The sequence below is a fragment of the Sebastes umbrosus genome, chromosome 19, assembly GCF_015220745.1.
Source record: "Sebastes umbrosus isolate fSebUmb1 chromosome 19, fSebUmb1.pri, whole genome shotgun sequence".
Classification (NCBI taxonomy): Eukaryota; Metazoa; Chordata; class Actinopteri; order Perciformes; family Sebastidae; genus Sebastes; species Sebastes umbrosus.
Genome location: NC_051287.1, coordinates 23,191,274 through 23,209,466, shown reverse-complemented (window position 1 = coordinate 23,209,466; position 18,193 = coordinate 23,191,274). Strand labels below are relative to the sequence as shown.

The 18,193-nt window shown below is 39.9% G+C and overlaps 1 protein-coding gene across 7 annotated transcripts in view; it reads right to left on the bottom strand.

The window, feature by feature from the left end:
- Positions 1–4,250: 4,250 nt before the first annotated feature.
- znf618 (zinc finger protein 618) overlaps positions 4,251–18,193 on the bottom strand; it is a 31,930-nt gene continuing 17,987 nt past the window's right edge. For 3 of the 7 annotated variants that reach the window (XM_037752246.1, XM_037752245.1, XM_037752250.1), the window contains 10 exons: positions 16,983–17,063; positions 16,465–16,554; positions 15,996–16,085; positions 14,186–14,275; positions 12,266–12,343; positions 10,565–10,609; positions 9,864–9,941; positions 8,713–8,871; positions 7,126–8,225; positions 4,251–5,854 (listed from right to left, as the gene is read on the bottom strand). In XM_037752246.1, coding sequence (XP_037608174.1) covers positions 5,306–5,854; positions 7,126–8,225; positions 8,713–8,871; positions 9,864–9,941; positions 10,565–10,609; positions 12,266–12,343; positions 14,186–14,275; positions 15,996–16,085; positions 16,465–16,554; positions 16,983–17,063 — 2,360 coding nt within the window. In that variant the 3' untranslated portion in view covers positions 4,251–5,305. The remainder of the gene's footprint in view (positions 5,855–7,125; positions 8,226–8,712; positions 8,872–9,863; positions 9,942–10,564; positions 10,610–12,265; positions 12,344–14,185; positions 14,276–15,995; positions 16,086–16,464; positions 16,555–16,982; positions 17,064–18,193) is intronic. The other 4 variants (XM_037752249.1, XM_037752251.1, XM_037752247.1 and 1 more) reach the window with 3 other exon arrangements.

Genomic DNA, 18,193 nt, shown 5'->3' with positions numbered 1-18,193 from the left:
ATTTGCGGGTTACCTTCTAGACACGTGACTTCAGTCTGTGCTCAGGTATTCATTACTTCTCTATATCTTTAGATAGTATTTACATAGTAATTAGTTTGCTGCTGTATTAATGCTCTGGATATAGAATTTAGCACATTTGAGGCATTACAATACTTCATAAAATAAACAAAATAAGAAAAAGGTCCTTCATCTCAACATACACAGACAGCTGCCATCCCATTTAACTGCGTACACCACAGTGTTGTTGACACAGATTTGGAGTTTATTCACACATCACATACTACAGTGGGTAATGTATTCAAGAAACATTGAACAGCGCTGCCACATATGACACAGGAAAAACGAAAAGAAAAAAAAAGACACTGAACCCTTTCTTCGCCATTATATAAAAATAGTGTTGCTACAAAAGTATAAATTAGGCTTACTAATAAGACAACTCAGATCTGAAGCTACACAGGAATCTGCTGCCAAAGTGCAATAAAAAAGACAAAATGAATAGAGTCAAACCCATTTTTTTTTTTTGCATTTTAGCAGAGTATAAAAGGAAGAAATGCCTGTAAAATAGGATGAAAGCAACACTAATTTCTTAACCTGAATGGATAATACAGATTATAATCCATAGTTAAAACAGAAAAAGATCTCCATGTTTGCATTCTTATACCATATTTTACAATTATTATCTGAATAAGTTAAAATCCTGAAACAAAATAAAACTTACAGTTGATTTAAAGTTTCTAATAACAGTATCTAAGTTGAGTTTTCTATTATATCAAAAAACCTTTTGAAATGCTACTGTAGAAAATAGAGGTATAATGTTATTGGTGTTCCCTACTGGATCTCTGAAATGAAGGCTCCCCCTTGTGGCATAAAATCAGCAGTTCTCTTGTATTTACATAATACATCCTCTGAAAATGGATGATGTCAACCCATAAACACCAACCCATGATCAGCCTCGCTACTCCCACCTCGAAAGGTTCTAATTCAGTCCGGGTTGCTTATCTGACTGTTGACGAGCGTCTTAAGGTAACTCATAAGCCAGTGTTTCTCATCAGATGGAAGTGGCTCTAACTTTATATATCAGTACTCTTAATAAAAGCATGCATATCTTAGATATAATTCTCATTTAATCAACAAAAAGAATGCTATTTCTAAGTGAAATCATGTTGACATCATTACGTCAACAATGGCATTTTTGTCCCAGAGCATATCCTATTTAAAATACTTATTTAAAAACCTGTAAGAAAGAATCCCTTCATCATTTCAATCGAGGATCACTGCTAAAACCGCAAACCAATGCACAGTATTTTTGACTATATCTTAGATCAAAGCTTAATTTTGTATGAACATCTGATTTCCAATCTTTAAATTACAACATTACCTTCCGATTACTGAGGTAAAACATTGGATTGGTACTTAAAAATTTAAATTTAAAATATAATTTACAGCAATCTTTTTTTTTGTTACCAAAATATAAAATGTGTGACATAAATCAGTTTGAAAAAAGCAGTATACATATCACGATGAAATGATGTATGTGTAATGACGTCATTCTCCCCGAGCCTTAGAGAGGGAAAACAGATAAAACACCTGACGTACAGGTGTACTCCCAAGACCCCACGACATCACTGTTGGGTGTCTTTACAGTTGCATTTCTAACCACATCCATCCATCACTGATGGTGAAACGGAGACAGCAGCAAAACAGTGCTCATCAGCCTGGTGTTAAATTGCTCTTTAAGAAGAGAAAAGCATTTATGAAACACTAAATCAAAGCTGTTAGTGGAGGTAAGGAGGGCAACAGTCTATTACAAAGTAGTTTGCAATGCAGAGATATTCACGTTTGATTGACAGACATAAACATGTTCAACTTTTAATAAATTTATAATAATAGCTGACATTTTTTTTTATCATATAACTGAAAACTGCATTCAGGTGAACTCAGGTGAACTAAAAAGACCTGTCTGTTCTTGGCTTTACACTTTAGACCATTCACTCAAATACCCTATAACAATTTCCCGTGTGCAGTGTACTGACTTTCTACTTCCTTTGTGTCCTTACAAACTAAAGGTACAGTCACATTTAACGAAATTGCCCCTGCACTCGGCCTCAAAAAAGGACATGTCACAATTCTAACCTGGGTCATAAATAAACCGTCTATGAGGGCGATGCAGCAGTCTTTAAGTGTGATATTGCACAAAACAAGGTGGCACCACAGGGTTAGAACAGTGACCATTTCCAAGTACAGTTCATCAGCGTTCCTACTGGCCGACCGTGCACATCTGTGAGATCAAAAGTGGAACAAGGGTGAACTCTGACCCATGGAGGTCAAACCCAAACAGGAAACGGAAATTGAAATGAATGGGAGACTGAACAGAAGAGTAATGTGACTGTACCTTAAGTTGTATTCGGGCCTAAAGCTGGGAAAACAAAATAGATACCATCAAGTTTTTTTTACAGTTGATGTTTTAAATTATGACTATTAGTGTTTAATATTTAAATATGATGTAGCCTCATCATAAGCGGCATCATAAATATTAAGATAAACAAGCCAAATGAGAGTCTCATACGACAGTATCTAGATATATCTTCCTGCTCTGGTATGACTACAATGAAGACCTGGCCTACTACTGAGTATAGGTTTATACAGTGGATACTTGTGCTTGGGTTGTTGTTGTTATTGTTGAAATAATTCCTGACCTGTTTTATAAACCAAGAGATGACCCGAACTTTGGAATAAATCACTTGTCAAATGAATACATGAATTTTTTTTAAAAGTCCATATTTTACCACTAGAGGACACTGTTTCAAACTATCAGCCAGAGGTCCCTTTGAGTCTACAGGAGTAAAAAAAGAAACCCTACAAGCTTTAGAAAACATGGTGAAAAGAAGGCCATTTAACAGCAATAAAAAGGCAATGATGTAGGGTTTAAGGTGGCCGCATAAATGAGACTTAAGGCCCAAAAAACAGAGATGACAAACTAGCACTTGTCTAATTAGTACCAAAGGCAACAAACAAACTTACAGTATAACTTCCATTCAGCCAAGTCGTTTCAGGAGGTATTATCTCGTGTAAATGTATACTAGAATCCATAAAAAAATAAACAACTTGACTCCATAAGTATGCATGTGTTGACTTTAGTGAATGTACTGGCAGAATTTTTGCTTCATCCTGAAAATAAAAATATAAACCCTCAGTGATCCTTTTTTTTTTTTCGTTTGTTGCAAATGGCACTAACTTGTATTTGGGGTGGAACGTTTCACAAAAGTCACGGTTCAGTACATGCCTCGGCGTTGAGGTCACAGTTTGGTGTGTGTTTTTTCGGTACAGTGAGGAAAAAGTGGCGGTGCCTGCCTGCTTGGGTGCACTCATTCCTGAGAAAATCCCGTTGATTTCACAAACAGAAAATAATTTACCGTTGATGATTAACCGCAGGAGCGACATGAGAACAGTCATTTTGAGTTGGAAACTACAGTATATGCCCTATGATAAAGCTTATTGCTTTAAAAAATGTGTAGCTCACGTGAGGAAGACAATGTTTATATTAGAATGATAAATACGGAAAGATGAATAAATAAAATAATAATTATATGGACAAGGCTTTTCTAATTAAGCTTTAAACAAAAAAATTCACACACATGCACACAGTGGGCAATCACACAAGGATTTATGCAATTATGCATAAATCCTTGCCTACAAGCTTACAAAACTGATGGCTAATAACATTACTGCTGTTTATCTGAGGGCAACGCACAGGCAAAATGTCTCCGGTATAAAGAAGTGTATTGGTGTCTCTTTTCACTGGCATTCCTGAAGTACCAGCACTGGAAACTATCACACAAAATGGCCTCTAGATGTCATTATTGTGTATTTACTGAGCTGGGTTATACCATCAAGTATTAAAAGATAAGATTTATTTATCCAATATGTTCTTTAAATTCCCTGTTGGTGCAACCCAGCTATGGTAAGGCTGAATGAAATGGGTGTAAAAGCTATCGACAAATAGGTTTCTAATATGATGCTGTTCTCTTTAGGAAACTCAAACAAAAAATGTTTGATTTTACTCAAGATAACTTCATGATTATGGCGGACGGAACCTGCCAAAATTAAAATAAATTTATAAATAAATAAGTCATTAAATGTAGAAATTGTGAAATAAGATATTTCTGTTTTAATTTGCTTATTTATTTATCTTTGTATGAATTCACTTATTTGTTTACTTGTTTAATTTTCCCTTTTATTTATTTATTTATTCTTTAATTTATTAAATGTATTTATTTATTATTATTTTTGCTGCATTTAATTACATATTTATTTATTCATCATGTCATTTATTTATTAATTTTTTAATTTGGCAGGTTCCATCCTCCACACATGATATGGGCTCTTCTGTGCAAATCTAGCCGTTTGACTTGCATATCTAGCAGCGTGAGTTCATTTTTGAAAAGACAACAAACCACTGGATGAATTTTCTTTACAATTCCTAACAAACAAAAACAGAAAGCATCATATTAATGTTTTATCAGCTATTTTTTTTACCCTTTTGAATGAATAATGCATGCAGTGCAGCACATGCAAATGATCCACAGCTAAATTTTTTAGGCCGCTAAAGCAACCGTCGAATTAGCTGCAATGATTTAGCTAGCCGATACCTGACCATCTCCCACGGCTGAATGCGTTGGAAAAAAATATATATATATTTGGTGATACGCGATGGTAAATCATAAACCTGGTATAGTTAATTGTCAGAGGTGCGACGGCAGTGAAGATTCACCTCTTGAATTGTTTGTCATACACCAATGAAAATGATCACTCTCCGAAACACTGTACATGTTACAGAATGTGTGTTTTCAGAGGTTTATGACACTAGTTTCAAGCAGTGAAAGCTGACTTTACCTGAACATGTTGCCATCCAGTGAGAATAACAGCATTATAGCCTTTTAGCAGTTTAGTCATTAGGCTGGAGGAATTCAAATCACTAGCCATGACAAGACGGATCCGGCGTATATCCCAAACCGAGGGCTGCGTACCAAACAGGACAATCTTTTGAGAGTTACCGTTCCACCCCTACATCTTTCACAGTACTTTACAACAGTCCTTTCTCTATATAAAATATGTGATAAGCCGTATTGTTTCATGGGTGTTTGCAACCTATACAATGTGAGTTTCCTGTAAATATCTGTCTTGAGAAGTATTTAACACATTTAAGTTTACAGTTGGTCTAAACCTACAGTATATAAATAATAGTCTTCAGTCATTGGTTGGAGGTGAAGGTTTGGTTGATTAGGGTTGGTCGGGTTTTTCTCTCCTAGCCCATGTTGGAGCGAAGGAAAATGAGTTTGTTCATCTCCTCGGCGGTTACCTGCTGCCTCCTCTTCATGGCCAGGCTCTGCTCGCACACAGTCACGCACTCGTTGCGTATGCCCACAGCGGGCACGGCGAGGAGCCACATTGCCAGGCGAGCGAGCTTGGGGAACTTATCGTTCACCGCCGAGCTCCAGTACTGGAAGAGGTCAGGTGTGCCTTGGAGGAGAGGCTCGGCCAGGTATTGGAAAATCTCTTGTCTGACTTGGCTCTGACCCTCGTCGTTACCGGACACTGTGCAAGATGAGGAGGACCCCCTTGAGGTGCCGCCATTGTTTACCCCTCCCTCTACGCGGCTTATTTTAGGGGTCGGTGGGCCGTCGGTGTCCCGCTCTTCACCACCAGAACCTCCGCCGCCGGTCATACCTCCATCCCTGGGTTCAGCAGCCATTTCGCATGCGCGGGAGATTATGTCTTCATGCTGGTAGGCCGGTACTGAGCACAGCTTGAGCTGTGGGTCCAGGACCATGGCTACCTGGTGGGCTCGTTCAACCTGGAGACAGAACAACATTTTATTAACTGTCAGTTCTTCCTAAAACAAATTATTCACATGCATTCAACATATATCAAGGCTCTGTTCACTAGGGCTGGGTATAGAGTGGTGCAGGGATGACGTATTTTTTTAGGCCAACCAGTAAATTAGCATCGCCCTGGTTCCCTCGACAAATGGTACCTTCAAATGAAACTCGTGAGCTCGTGTTTACAACATGGGAAGTTGTGTACAGGATATGCTTGGTGTTCAAGTGGTTAAGTGGTGAGAACACCGCTGCTAAGCAGCGGCAATATTAATGTTACTGTCGGCGTCTAGAAGAACAATTTAGCAAGCTAACAAGTTGGTAACATAATGCAGTAAATGCAAAGGCATAACGACAGGAAAATGTTGATGTTCACAACGCCCTCATCTTTTTCCTCTGACATATTATAAAATTACGAAGAAAAGCAATATACGACTAAAATGAATAACTCAGTATGCTCAGTCCGCCATTACAGACAGCGTCAACAAACACGTCACAACTCCTGAACTCAGAGCTTTCAGAAACTTTCCACTTACGAGGCCGTGAATACGACAAGAGGGGGGGCGTTCATATGGACTCTTGTTGTGAACACGTTAAATACGAACCCATTTGAAGGCACCAAAAAAGCCAATGGGATTTGGATTATTGCAGGATATAAGCTCTGTGGCAAACAAACGTTTATGATACTTGCACGTTTTGTAGTTTCATTAAGCCACTTGTTAGCAACCCCCTTTTTTAAGACACATAAAAGCTTCAAATTCACGAGTGGGATATTTAAAAGAAAACATTAAAATCTCTTCAGCTTGTGTTAACTACAGAACTTATTTCAGGCATCTAACTAAGAACCCATTAAAAAAAAACATTAATGTCCAGACGAGGGAACCAGAGGTGCTAAAATGCTAAATCATTTCCGGGTTTTAGGATTCATTCCTGCACCACTCTGTTGAACTATATACTGATCTATTGAACCTCAGTACTTTTTTTGGTTCCAGTCATACAGACTGTCAAGTTGACATCAAATGTTTGGTCAGATCTGTAATCTTGTTGACTCATTTTTAAATAGTTCCTGGTTTAAATCTAAACATTGCCCATCTAAGACTATTTTTATTCAAGCAAAGTTCAATCAAATCTACCAGCATTTGTAGATTTCAACTGCTTGGCCTTATTCCTTACAGAATTTCACAGGTTTCTTTGTCAGCAGCAAGCAGCAAAATGTTAATTCAAGGAACTTAATGTACCAGTTCAGTACCTTGAAATTTTCCTTAAGTGCTTCTAGGAAGTAGTGGCAGAGTTTGCTAGCTGTGCCGGTTCCAGCCTCTCCAGCTTTGGACGTGAAAAACTTCTCCAGGCGTAGGTAGACGGGCAGCACCTGCTGTAAGGTTGGTCTCCTCTGTCTGCTCAGCTCCAGAGCAGCCAGACGCAGAGGGGCCAGCAGACAAGCCAGCGTACCCAGCAGATGCTTGTTGAGACCCTGGAGGAGCGGAGCCGTGGCCTTACTGCGTCCGTAAGCCTCACAGATCTGTTCGAAGTGGACGTGAACCTGCAGAAGAGCTTCGGCCGTACGATCCCAGCAAGGAGGGGAGGTGCATTGTGCGGGGCCGCCCTGCGTGCCTTCCTCGGTTGTGCTTGTGGACGTTTTGGTGCACTGCTCCTCGCGAAGGGACAGCGTGGTGGAGGAGGAGATGTCTCGGCACGCCAAGAGAAGCTCGGACAACTCGTGGAGACCTCGAGCCTGAAGGCTGCGCTTCCCAAGAACAGCCTGGACAACTGCGCCGAGTGAACACCCCGCGCATCGCAAGCATATCCTGCTCCGGCCGCCACCGCCGAGGGGTGATCCCGCAAATCCCGCCGCCCACACTTTGGGCTCGGAGACGTACACGGTGCGAATGTCTGACATCACAAACTCGGACAGCACATTCTGCACCCAGTGGTGAATCTGCTCAGGCCCTTCCCTCAGCTCGGCCTCCCTCACGCCGAGCACGTAGCGCTTCAGTCTCGACCCCTCCACCTGGTAGGCTGTCAGAACGTAGCAAGCATCCGGGCCTGACGTCTGAGAGTGGCAGGTGACAGCGATGCCGAGAGAAGCGTTGGAGCCCAGAGCGCACGTGACTTTCACTTTGACTTGGTTGTACATGCGGGGCAGCTGGCGCAGCGCCAAGGCACTCATGTTGCCAAAAGCGTCCCGGGTGGAGTAGGCGCCGTGACGAGCACCCGTATCCACGAGGGTCTGTGCCAACTTCAGGAAGTCCTTGCTGTTGAGCACGTTCAGCATGCTCAGATCTGAGCACATTACCCGTAAGAGGCGCTCGGCCACCTGCTGTCGTTCCTTCTCAGGTAGTCCATTATTCTCTGCCAGCACGTACAGCAGATGGATGGATAGGAAAACATAAGAAAGATAATTAGTGTTGTTTTAATTTGATATATTGGCAGAAAATATGCGGTATCTTAGAAGGGAAACGGGAATACAGAATCACAGAGAATGATGAAGACATGGCAATAACATGGGAACAAAACTGGCTTTGTTTTACGGACCAGATTCACTTTTAACTTATATAGGCTATATTTGGCATCACTTGAATTTGAGTCACATGAGAACGATTGAGCTATTGCTCTAGTGCAACAGAAAACACTCCACGTGTCATAAAAACACAATAAATCAGTTTTTTTTTTGTTTAGTGGGCAACAAAGCTCCTCAGCAGAAATCAAACCAGGGATAATAATTCCATTTTCCAACAACACAGTGTACAAAGAGTCAAGAGAGACACAAACCTTTTCATAGCCCCCATACAGTAACGCTAACGGGGGTGAAATGAAGGAAGTTGATTGCGGTACTTACGGCTGACTGTGTGGTTTCTCTGGGAGATACTTTGAGGCTGGATTTGTAGTTTAACTGAGGAATGGGCCTGAGCCTGAGAGCCTCTCCACAGCTGCTCCTGAGGACCGGAGGCTGAGGAGGCTTTGGGAGAGTCCCCTTTGGTGTGGTTCTCGTTGTCCGCTGAGGAGACACAGGACACGGAACATCAGGCCGCTGAGGTCGACAATATTGTATGGTTTTAATGGAGAAAGTGTATGTTAACAGTGGAGAGAAAAAAAAAAGGTAAAGAATAAAATTATGACACAAAATTAAACAAACAAAACAATAGTCAGCGAAAAGAAAAGACATAAATAACACTACTTGGGCTCCCTGAGTCTTCAAAAACTAGCTGGCCAAGTTTACAAAAAAGAATTTCAACTGATTTGTTTCCTCAGTCAATCCTCACTTAAGATCGGCCACAAATCTATGTGTGTGTGCTTTAAATGAAGTCAGTCTCACAGAAATAATAATAAAAAAAACAAGGACCTAAGGGCGACGCCAAACAGCAAAACATCATCATAAGTTATCAACTAATGTAATGTATTTTGTTTCCATCGGTGAAGCCTGGATAACAGTATTTTAAAACTGTCCAGACGATAACAGCATACAAAGACAGGCAACATGATTCATGCATTAAGAGGGCAAACAAACTGCACTTCAGTCATTTACCAAGTAAAAATACCAAACACTTGGTGCTTACAGCTTCTCAAATAAGGGTATTTGCTTGCTATCCTTGTTTTTCATGCCACTGTAAAATAAATATTTTTTTGTTTTTTTATAGACTGTTAATAATTCTGTCAGGACTTTGCTTTGCAACGGCGGCGGGAGGGTGGGGCTAGCGGGGGTCTAAAGATCCCACTGAAATAGGCTGAGCCCTCTCCCCCCCTAAGCTTAAAATATATCCAGCAGCTTCAGAACCAGATCTGCAACAACCCTGATTACAACAATATACTCCTTGGAACTTTATATACAAATGTTCTCAAGAATGTAATGGCTATACCTTAATAAAAAAATTAAGGATTATGCGTGATCATACAGACTTTCACATGCATCGCAGCCCCTGAGGGGCGTGTTCACATTCTGTATTTGTTTCCCTGTCGAGCTTAACATGCATTTTGTAGTCGTGGACTCACCAGCGTGGGACTGCATGTGCTCCAGCAGGTTGTTGTAGAACTGGAACTGGATGCCACAGGCACCACAAGTGTAGGGTTCTAAAAAATCACAAGGCCCAGAAGAGCGTTGTTGGAGGAGAAAATAAATACACTGTGCATCTGTCCATCTACTTGCACCTAATATATGTCTTAAGATGTTGCTGCGTTTGTGATTTTTTTTTTGCAACCCAAAGGGGACTCAAATTTGCAGCAGCATTTCTGAAAAAATTGTGATGCAGTTTTTTTGTGTTTCTTTGCAAACAATTGCAGCGTACATTTTGTATGTTGTGGCGTCCTAGTGGGGTTTAAGGCGCTGGCCATGTAATCACAATGTCCCTGGTTTTAGAAAAGCCTTTGTTGCATGTCATTCCCCCTCCCTATCTCTCCATCTCTACGAGTCAGCTGATGCTTTGTTGTCAGTCATCACAAGACACGGCTATATCTGAACACAATGCAGACAATATGGCTAATGTTAACAGTCCTGTTCACACATTCCCTGAGTGATAATGAAGCTAAATGCAGAAAATCTGTTTAATCACAATGGATTATAGAGAAAACTATTTGCACCAAACAATGACAGATTAACAAAAAAACTGAAGCATACCAGGAAAAAGAAAGGTGAAATGAGAGGGAGGCAGCATGCATAGTTTCCGTTTTGAGCAGGAAGGTGGGGTTGGACTTACTCTGGGTTGTAGAGAAGGTGCTGGCCACCAGAGGGCTCGGAGTTCCTGTGAACAAGAGGATAAGGGAGGGAGTTACAACTACAAACCCACTGTGCCATTCTTGATCACTCTTTTCCCTTGTTTATTCACTCAGTGCCTTTAGTGTTTAATGTTATTCTTTTAAAAAGGCAAGTGTGGTTTGCAATCAAAGAGCATTTACTCTATATTTCTAGGATTTGGGACCAGTGTTGGAACTTTTTTGGATTCCAAAATCTACCAGCCACTCAATAGATTACCATTCAGGGTTTTTTTTGGCTGGTGGGTGAGTGAAGCAAATCTAGCGGCCACTTGCATATTTTACCGGTATTTGGCTGGTGGCTGGTGCTAATTTCAAATGCTGTTTTTGGGATCAAACATTATGAGACCTCACAGACATTTTGATCAGTGACTGATGATGATGTAAACTGTATACAACCAATTTAAATACTGCTTTTATTACAGGGACACATTGATTTACTCCAACACCAGGCCAACTAACAACTTTCCGAAGAGAGAAAAGGCAACGGCTGAACGGCACAGACAGGAAACTGTAATGACGAAACAAAGAAGACTTTTGTAACTTTTATATTGAATGTTGTGATCATGTCGGCATCACAGAAAGAAGCTGATTAAGAAAATGTGTTTTAAAGACCTTTAACTACAAGTCTCTTTTTAGAGAAGTGTGTTATGAGCTAAAGTGGAGTATAATAATAATAATAATAATAATAATTAGGGCAGTCAAAGTTAATGCGATAATAACATGTTAACGCAAATTTGTTTTAATACCACTTATCTCTTTAACGCAACTTGCGATTTTTAGGTCATAACAGGCTCAGTTTTAAAGCTAGAGTGAAGGTACTGGTATCAAATGAATCTATTCCCACAAGCTTCTCGGGAAGGAGGCTAAATAACGCTCCAAACTTGCGCTAAATTTCGGCGAGGAAAACCTGGCATGACCATTTTCAAAGGGGTCCCTTGACCTCTGACCTCCAGATATGTGAATAAAATTGGATTCTATGGGTACCCACGAGTCCCCCCTTTACAGACATGCCCACTTTATGATAATCACATGCAGTTTGGGGCAAGTCATAGTCAAGTCAGCACACTGACACACTGACAGCTGGTGTTGCCTGTTGGGCTGCAGTTTGTCATGTTATGATTTGAGCATATTTTTTATGCTAAATGCAGTACCTGTGAGGGTTTCTGGACAATATTTGTCATTGTTTAGTGCATAAAGCAGCAAATTTGCCCACTCCCATGCTGATAAGAGTATTAAATACATGAAATATCTCCCTTTAAGGTACATTTTGAACAGATAAAAAAAAATGCGCAAATATTTTGCGATTAATCACCATTAACTATGGAAAATCATGTGATTAATTGTGATTAAATATTATTGATCAATTGACAGCCTTAATTGTAATAATAGAGCTCTTGGACTTGAGTTTTATATAAGAACAATAATGCGAGGTAGGTCACACAAACCTCTTTACATCATCTACTCCCCCTCCATCTCAATTTTCAGCCCGGGCATCAGCAGCCAAACACCGTCTGCAGAAATACTGTTTCTATCTATACTGACACTCACATACACCTGCTTTGTAGCAGAACTGAAAATACCTTTCACCGCTTGAGCAGAAATGATCCATTTCCACACAAATACACATAAAATAAGTGACTCACCGCTTGAATTCTGCGAACTGTTTGTGTCAACCAGACTAGACTGAATTGCACTGTCCAGTTTCCACCTGAATGGACTGTCTGTAAGTGAAAACACAGGAGACACACTGAGTGACACGTCCTCGCTTAAATAACGTCGATAATGCGTTAATTCAAGCTACAAACCCAAACACAACAGTTAGGACGGAGAAAAAGTCAATGCCATGCAATTTATTAATCTCAGTTTTTAGTTTGTGGCGTGCAAATCAATCCCGCTAACAGCCTTGACAAAGGATCCAAATGTTCAGATTACATTTAAATACGGTTTTAATTCCTCCTCTTCATTCCATCTTTTTGACCCACTTCTGAGATGTGAGTGTGTGCCATGCTTTAAATAGTTATGGCAGAGCGCTTCTTCTTAGCAGAAAGACGGAGGGGGGTGGGGGGGCGGGGTGGGGGGTGCCACATAATACAGTACAGTTGGGAGAAAAAAAATTAATGATGTATGACAGTTGGAAAAAAGTTTTGGTGAAGAAATGGACCAAAAAATTGCCTGTAATGTTGACAATGGACTAAATATGTCAAAATAATAGTCTAAAATACAGATCTTTGTATTTGATTTTAAACTTCCTGCAAACAAAAAGCATGTCATTGAGGGTTTGTGAATCTTTCTGGGGAAAAAAGACAACAGCTTTAATAACTAACATTTGCTAAGAAATTGGAGAATCAGTGTGGTATGTATTAAATTTGGTTTGAATGGTTTTGAACGTCATTTTAATGCGTTTAGGAGCTTGAGGCAATTACAAAAAAAACAAAAAAAGAAAACGTTTAACGTACCATCACTTAAATTGTGCAATTAACCATTCACTAGAGGAGGTTAATAGTTTCCAGCAGAGTTGCCACAAATACAGTGTCAAGGTGACCCAGAACCTTACAGTACATCCAATCTCTCGCAGGGTTCTCTTCAAATCCTTTTTCCACTGGCTCGGTGTAACACTTCAGCCACAGTGAGGCAAGCTCTTATGAATTCCCACCACACCCTCAAAGCAGGACTGTGATATTATTGTGACAGTCCCTGCCCTCAAACCCAGCTACACCAATATCATAGTAAAACCGACCGGCTGGCTGCTGCACTTCTGTGGTCGTGTCTTAAAAAGACATTATTCAACCGCTTTTCCCCATTTTATAAACCATCAATCTCTGCTCAATTTTGACGTGACTCATTTCCAAAAATATCACAATTTGTCATGTTGACACCCTTAGCCAATTAAAACGCATTCAAGTTCTACATCACCAATGACAAATATAATGTAGATTATCTGTAAATATTTTTAAAAAAAACATACTGCTCTATGCAATGCTATCACAAGATGCATGATACTGAGCTTAGATGATCAAATAGCAATTAGTCACCATCCGGAGCACAATTATGTGTGTGTGTGTGTGTTGAGAGAATAAGCATTCAGATTATGTGGTAATAAGTAGAGGTGTAACGACACATCGATATATCGATTCAGTGATCAACGATCCAATATCATTGATGCAAAGTGAGAATATTGATACATATCATCTTTAAGATGCGCCTTTATTTTGAAATTCCCACTATTTATTTTTTTTATTAAAAAGAATAGATTGTTTGTCATTTAATTGTCTGGAAAAGCTCAATAATAAAATTGTGAGTTGATATAAATGTAACTGATGTGTATTAAATGGGCTTATTGTCTCATATCGATCGAAGGCCCCTGAATTGAATCAAATCAAAGTCGTATCGTGGCAGACTTTGTGATATCAGCAAAGCTCACATCGTTGTCCAAAGAATCGATGTATCATGTGAAACCTGTGATTTTCACCCCTAGTAATAAGGCATGCAACCTTTGCTTCACATCACACAATCAATCAACAAAACTTCTGAACAAAATGTAGAATAAAAAAAGAAATGCTTACTTTTTATCTTACCAGCTTGGCCGTGGCCAAATTTACTCATATCCATGCTACTGCCTTCCTGAACCCGGGATGTCTTCAATTCAAAGGAGCCTACATCAAGATAGAGTCTCAGAGTCAATTGTAGTTCAATGCTGCAACTTATGGTAGATGTCCACATTGGCGTTTTTGGACACCTCGCTTCCCAGAATTGGACGCTTGATGGGCTGCCACTAGACACTAGGCACCTGATTGGACGAACGCTTTCACTAGTGGGCTGCTGCCAAGCCAGAAACCAATACGGCGGCTCGTTTGGAGACTTCTTTCTTGTTTATTATGAAAATAGCTCACCAAAATGTGTTTCTGAAAACATTTTAGACGAGAAACAAGCCATGCAAATTCTGATCTGTCTTCATTTTAGATCAACAACGGTTAGTTTAAAAGTTTTTCGGGACTTTCCAGAGGCGGCAAGTCGCGCCGGATGCCCCTAATTTGCAAGTAGCCTAGATCTCGACTTTATGCATTATGGAACGTGACCGCCCGTCTCTCGTAACACAATGCTACGCTACCAGAATGCATTGCATGGCTGTTTACATAGACAATGACTGGGAAGCGTTGAAAGGATGGCTCCTGTGGACACATACCATTACACTGGTGACATCCAACACTGATTTATTTCTTCACAAAGATACGAGACCATCGTTGTAAACATTTCAAAACAAAATTCTAGATGTTGGCACTTCCTCAACAATGTATGTTTTTAAGAGGTTATATAGACAGAGCGCAATGCGTCATATGAAAACCACCACGCCCACCATAGGGGAAAACAATCGCCGCCACAATATGCAACCAAGTGCTGAAACACGTACAAAATGCCTGTAGCTACTGTAGCTACGAACATAAAATTTCCGCATGTCAAAGAATTATTTTAGCCCTTTATGTCTACCAGGTGTTCAGTTGATGGGCTGGGACAAGTTAGCTGTTAGCGAGCTAATGTTACTGTAGTTAGCTACGGCACTTGCAAACATGCATAGGTTTCAGATTCATCCACATTCCACTATAACACAGGTGTCACACTGTCAAAATGCTTTAGCTTAACTTACAGAATATAGTTAGCCTAAAACTGCCATTTGGACAAAATGCTTGCTGCACATGTAACGTTAGGTATACTGAGTGTCATGAACCCACAGTTTCCCCTATTCATCCTGATGTTGTCTCATTTTAATAAGGTTTTTTTAACAAATCAAATTTCTTTCCTGAACATAACTCGTCAGCGTGTGAGCAAACAGTGAAAATGTTGTTTTTGAAAGGCTAAACGCCAACAAATATGGGTTGAAGCAGAATATTTCGTTAGACATAAACATGTTGCGAATTTTTGGAAATAACTACATATATCTTTTTTTATTACATTTTGACTTTTGGACTTTACAAAGCTCTCGAGTTATTGGAAATGTTTGGATAACACGAGTCGGAAACAATCCTATGCAGCCATGACTGGAATTTAATTTTACAAATAGTATAATACTAATAATATTAATGTAGCCTAATCTTTATCTGCAACTGAAATTTGACAACCTCAGAGAAGACAAATCCCTGCGCATCCCCTGTGATCTTAAGGGCCCCCCTGACGGGGGGCTAGCAGACGGAAGTGACAAGGAGGCAGCTTTACGCAATACAAAGTCAATGGAGAGCAATGAATTGTTTCCCCTCCAGTGTGGGGGCGGGACTTAATTGCATTCTGTCTCTATATTTGTACAAACAAACAGAATGACTAAAATAGAGGATGTTCAAATCCTACACATCGTGGCTTTAAGCAGCGACTAAACGGGCTCACCCATTGGTGTGTGAAGAGCAACATGCTCCTGGTACGGGTTGAAGTACTTGTACTGCTTCCCACAGAACTCGCAAACGTAGCTCCCAGTTTCTGCAGACAAGAAAACACAATCAAACATTTGTTTTCATCAAAATCCATGTTAGTGGTAAAACCTGTATCATATCAATTACGGTCCAGTTTGTTGGGATTAATTGTGTTCAATTTAAAAAAAGGGGGACAGTCATTTTGTTAATCATGTCTTATTTCACTAGGGAGAAGCAGAAAACAAGAGGTAGAGTGGAGAAAACGAGGGAGGAGCTGGTGATTCTGATTGTATTTTTTTCCCGACTGAAAATTTACATTTAGCGATACCTTAATATTAGAGAACACAAAGAACACAGGGGTCTCCCTGCATAGTGCATGGAGGTTCACGCTATATCCCCCCAATCAGTAGGAGTCATTAGTGCAGTGACAAGTGCAGGCTTCCCACCTGCGAACACTGCCAATTGTGTTTGAAGGGACACCCGCTGCTGTCGGCTGAACCCGCGGTCTCTGCGGAGGTGGGCGAGTGCTTTTTCCCCTGCGAAGGAGGACTTTTGGACTCATGTTCTGAAACCTTTCCAGTGTGGAGTTAGCTCATATGCTTTAAGTGTTATTTTCCTAACATGGATCATCACCATGACTTAAAGTTGCTCATTACAAACGGTGTCCCAATACGATGAATATGCCGGACACAGGCGGACTTCAAGCTGTAAAATGTATGCCATGGTAAGAAAAATCAAACCGTATGATGGATGCACCTAAAACCAAATTAGAATTTTAATTTCATTTAAGCAAATATGTTAGTTTATGTTATAACCAAAAACAAATTAAAATCAAACAATTTTGAAACAATGGGTTTACGAGCTGCAATTTGCTGTCTAAGCTACTGTACGTATGGTACATTTTGTAATCTTATCCTGCCATGTGTGGAACTAACTAAAAAATAAGTGCATCAAACAGTCTTACTTGGTCCGATTTTCTGGTAGGGTTCAACGGGCTCCTCCTCTTTAAGGCCATCTACAGGTAACACTACCTGTTCATATGGATCTGAGAGAGGAAGGGGAGGGAGATGAGGAAGAAATGGGCAGTTATTTTATCAGTGGAGAGTGGCACCTGACTGTTTACTTACATATTTATTAGGGCTGTCAACGGTAACGCAATAATAACGTGTTAACACAAAATTGTTTTAACGCCACTTTTTTCTTCAATCGATATTTCAGAGGTTGTAGCGGGCTCAGTTTCTAAAGTTAGAGTGATGATATTGGCATCATATGAAACTAGACTAAAACTAAGGAATCCATTGGTACCAACCATGTCATACTAGCTTGCTAATAAAGGAGGCTAAATAACGCTCCAAACTTACGCTAAATTCTGTTGAGGAAAAACCATGATCATAGCCATTTTCAAAGGGGTCCCTTGACCTCTGCTCTGACCTCAAGCTGACCAAGAGTTCTATGGGTACCCACGAGTCTCCCCTTTACAGACATGCCCACTTTATGATAATCACATGCAGTTTGGGGCAAGTCATAGTCAAGTCAGCACACTGACACACTGACACTGTTGTTGCCTGTTGGGCTGCAGTTTGCCATGTTATGATTTGAGCATATTTTTAATGCTAAATGCAGTACCTGTGAGGGTTTATGGACAATGTGTCATTGTTTTGTGTTGTTAATTGATTTCCAATAATATTTATATACATACATTTGCATAAAGCAAGCATATTTGTCCACTCCCAAGTTGATAAGAGTATTAAATACTTGACAAATCTCCCTTTAAAAAGGTACATTTTGAACTGATAAAAAAACTTTGATTAATTTGCAATTGATCGTGATTAATCATGGACAATCGTGCGATTAAATATTTTAATCGATTGAAAACCCTAATATTTATACCTTCTCTAACTTCTTACATACGACTTTACATGGAGTGATACTCTGTAGTTAAATATGACCTGATAAGCTTATTTTCAGGTTCATATTTATTTTGGGTTTTTACTAGAACATGTTTACATACTTTAATGTTCAAAAAATGCTTTATTTTTCTCATACCGGCTGTCTGATACGCCACTCTGTTGTGATTGAAAAAAACAAACTCTTCAGACTCCACTCTAACTAGCTTTATTTGAGGGCATGCCAAACTAGCCGCGAATGTGAATTTTGGGCTTTGTAACTTTGCAG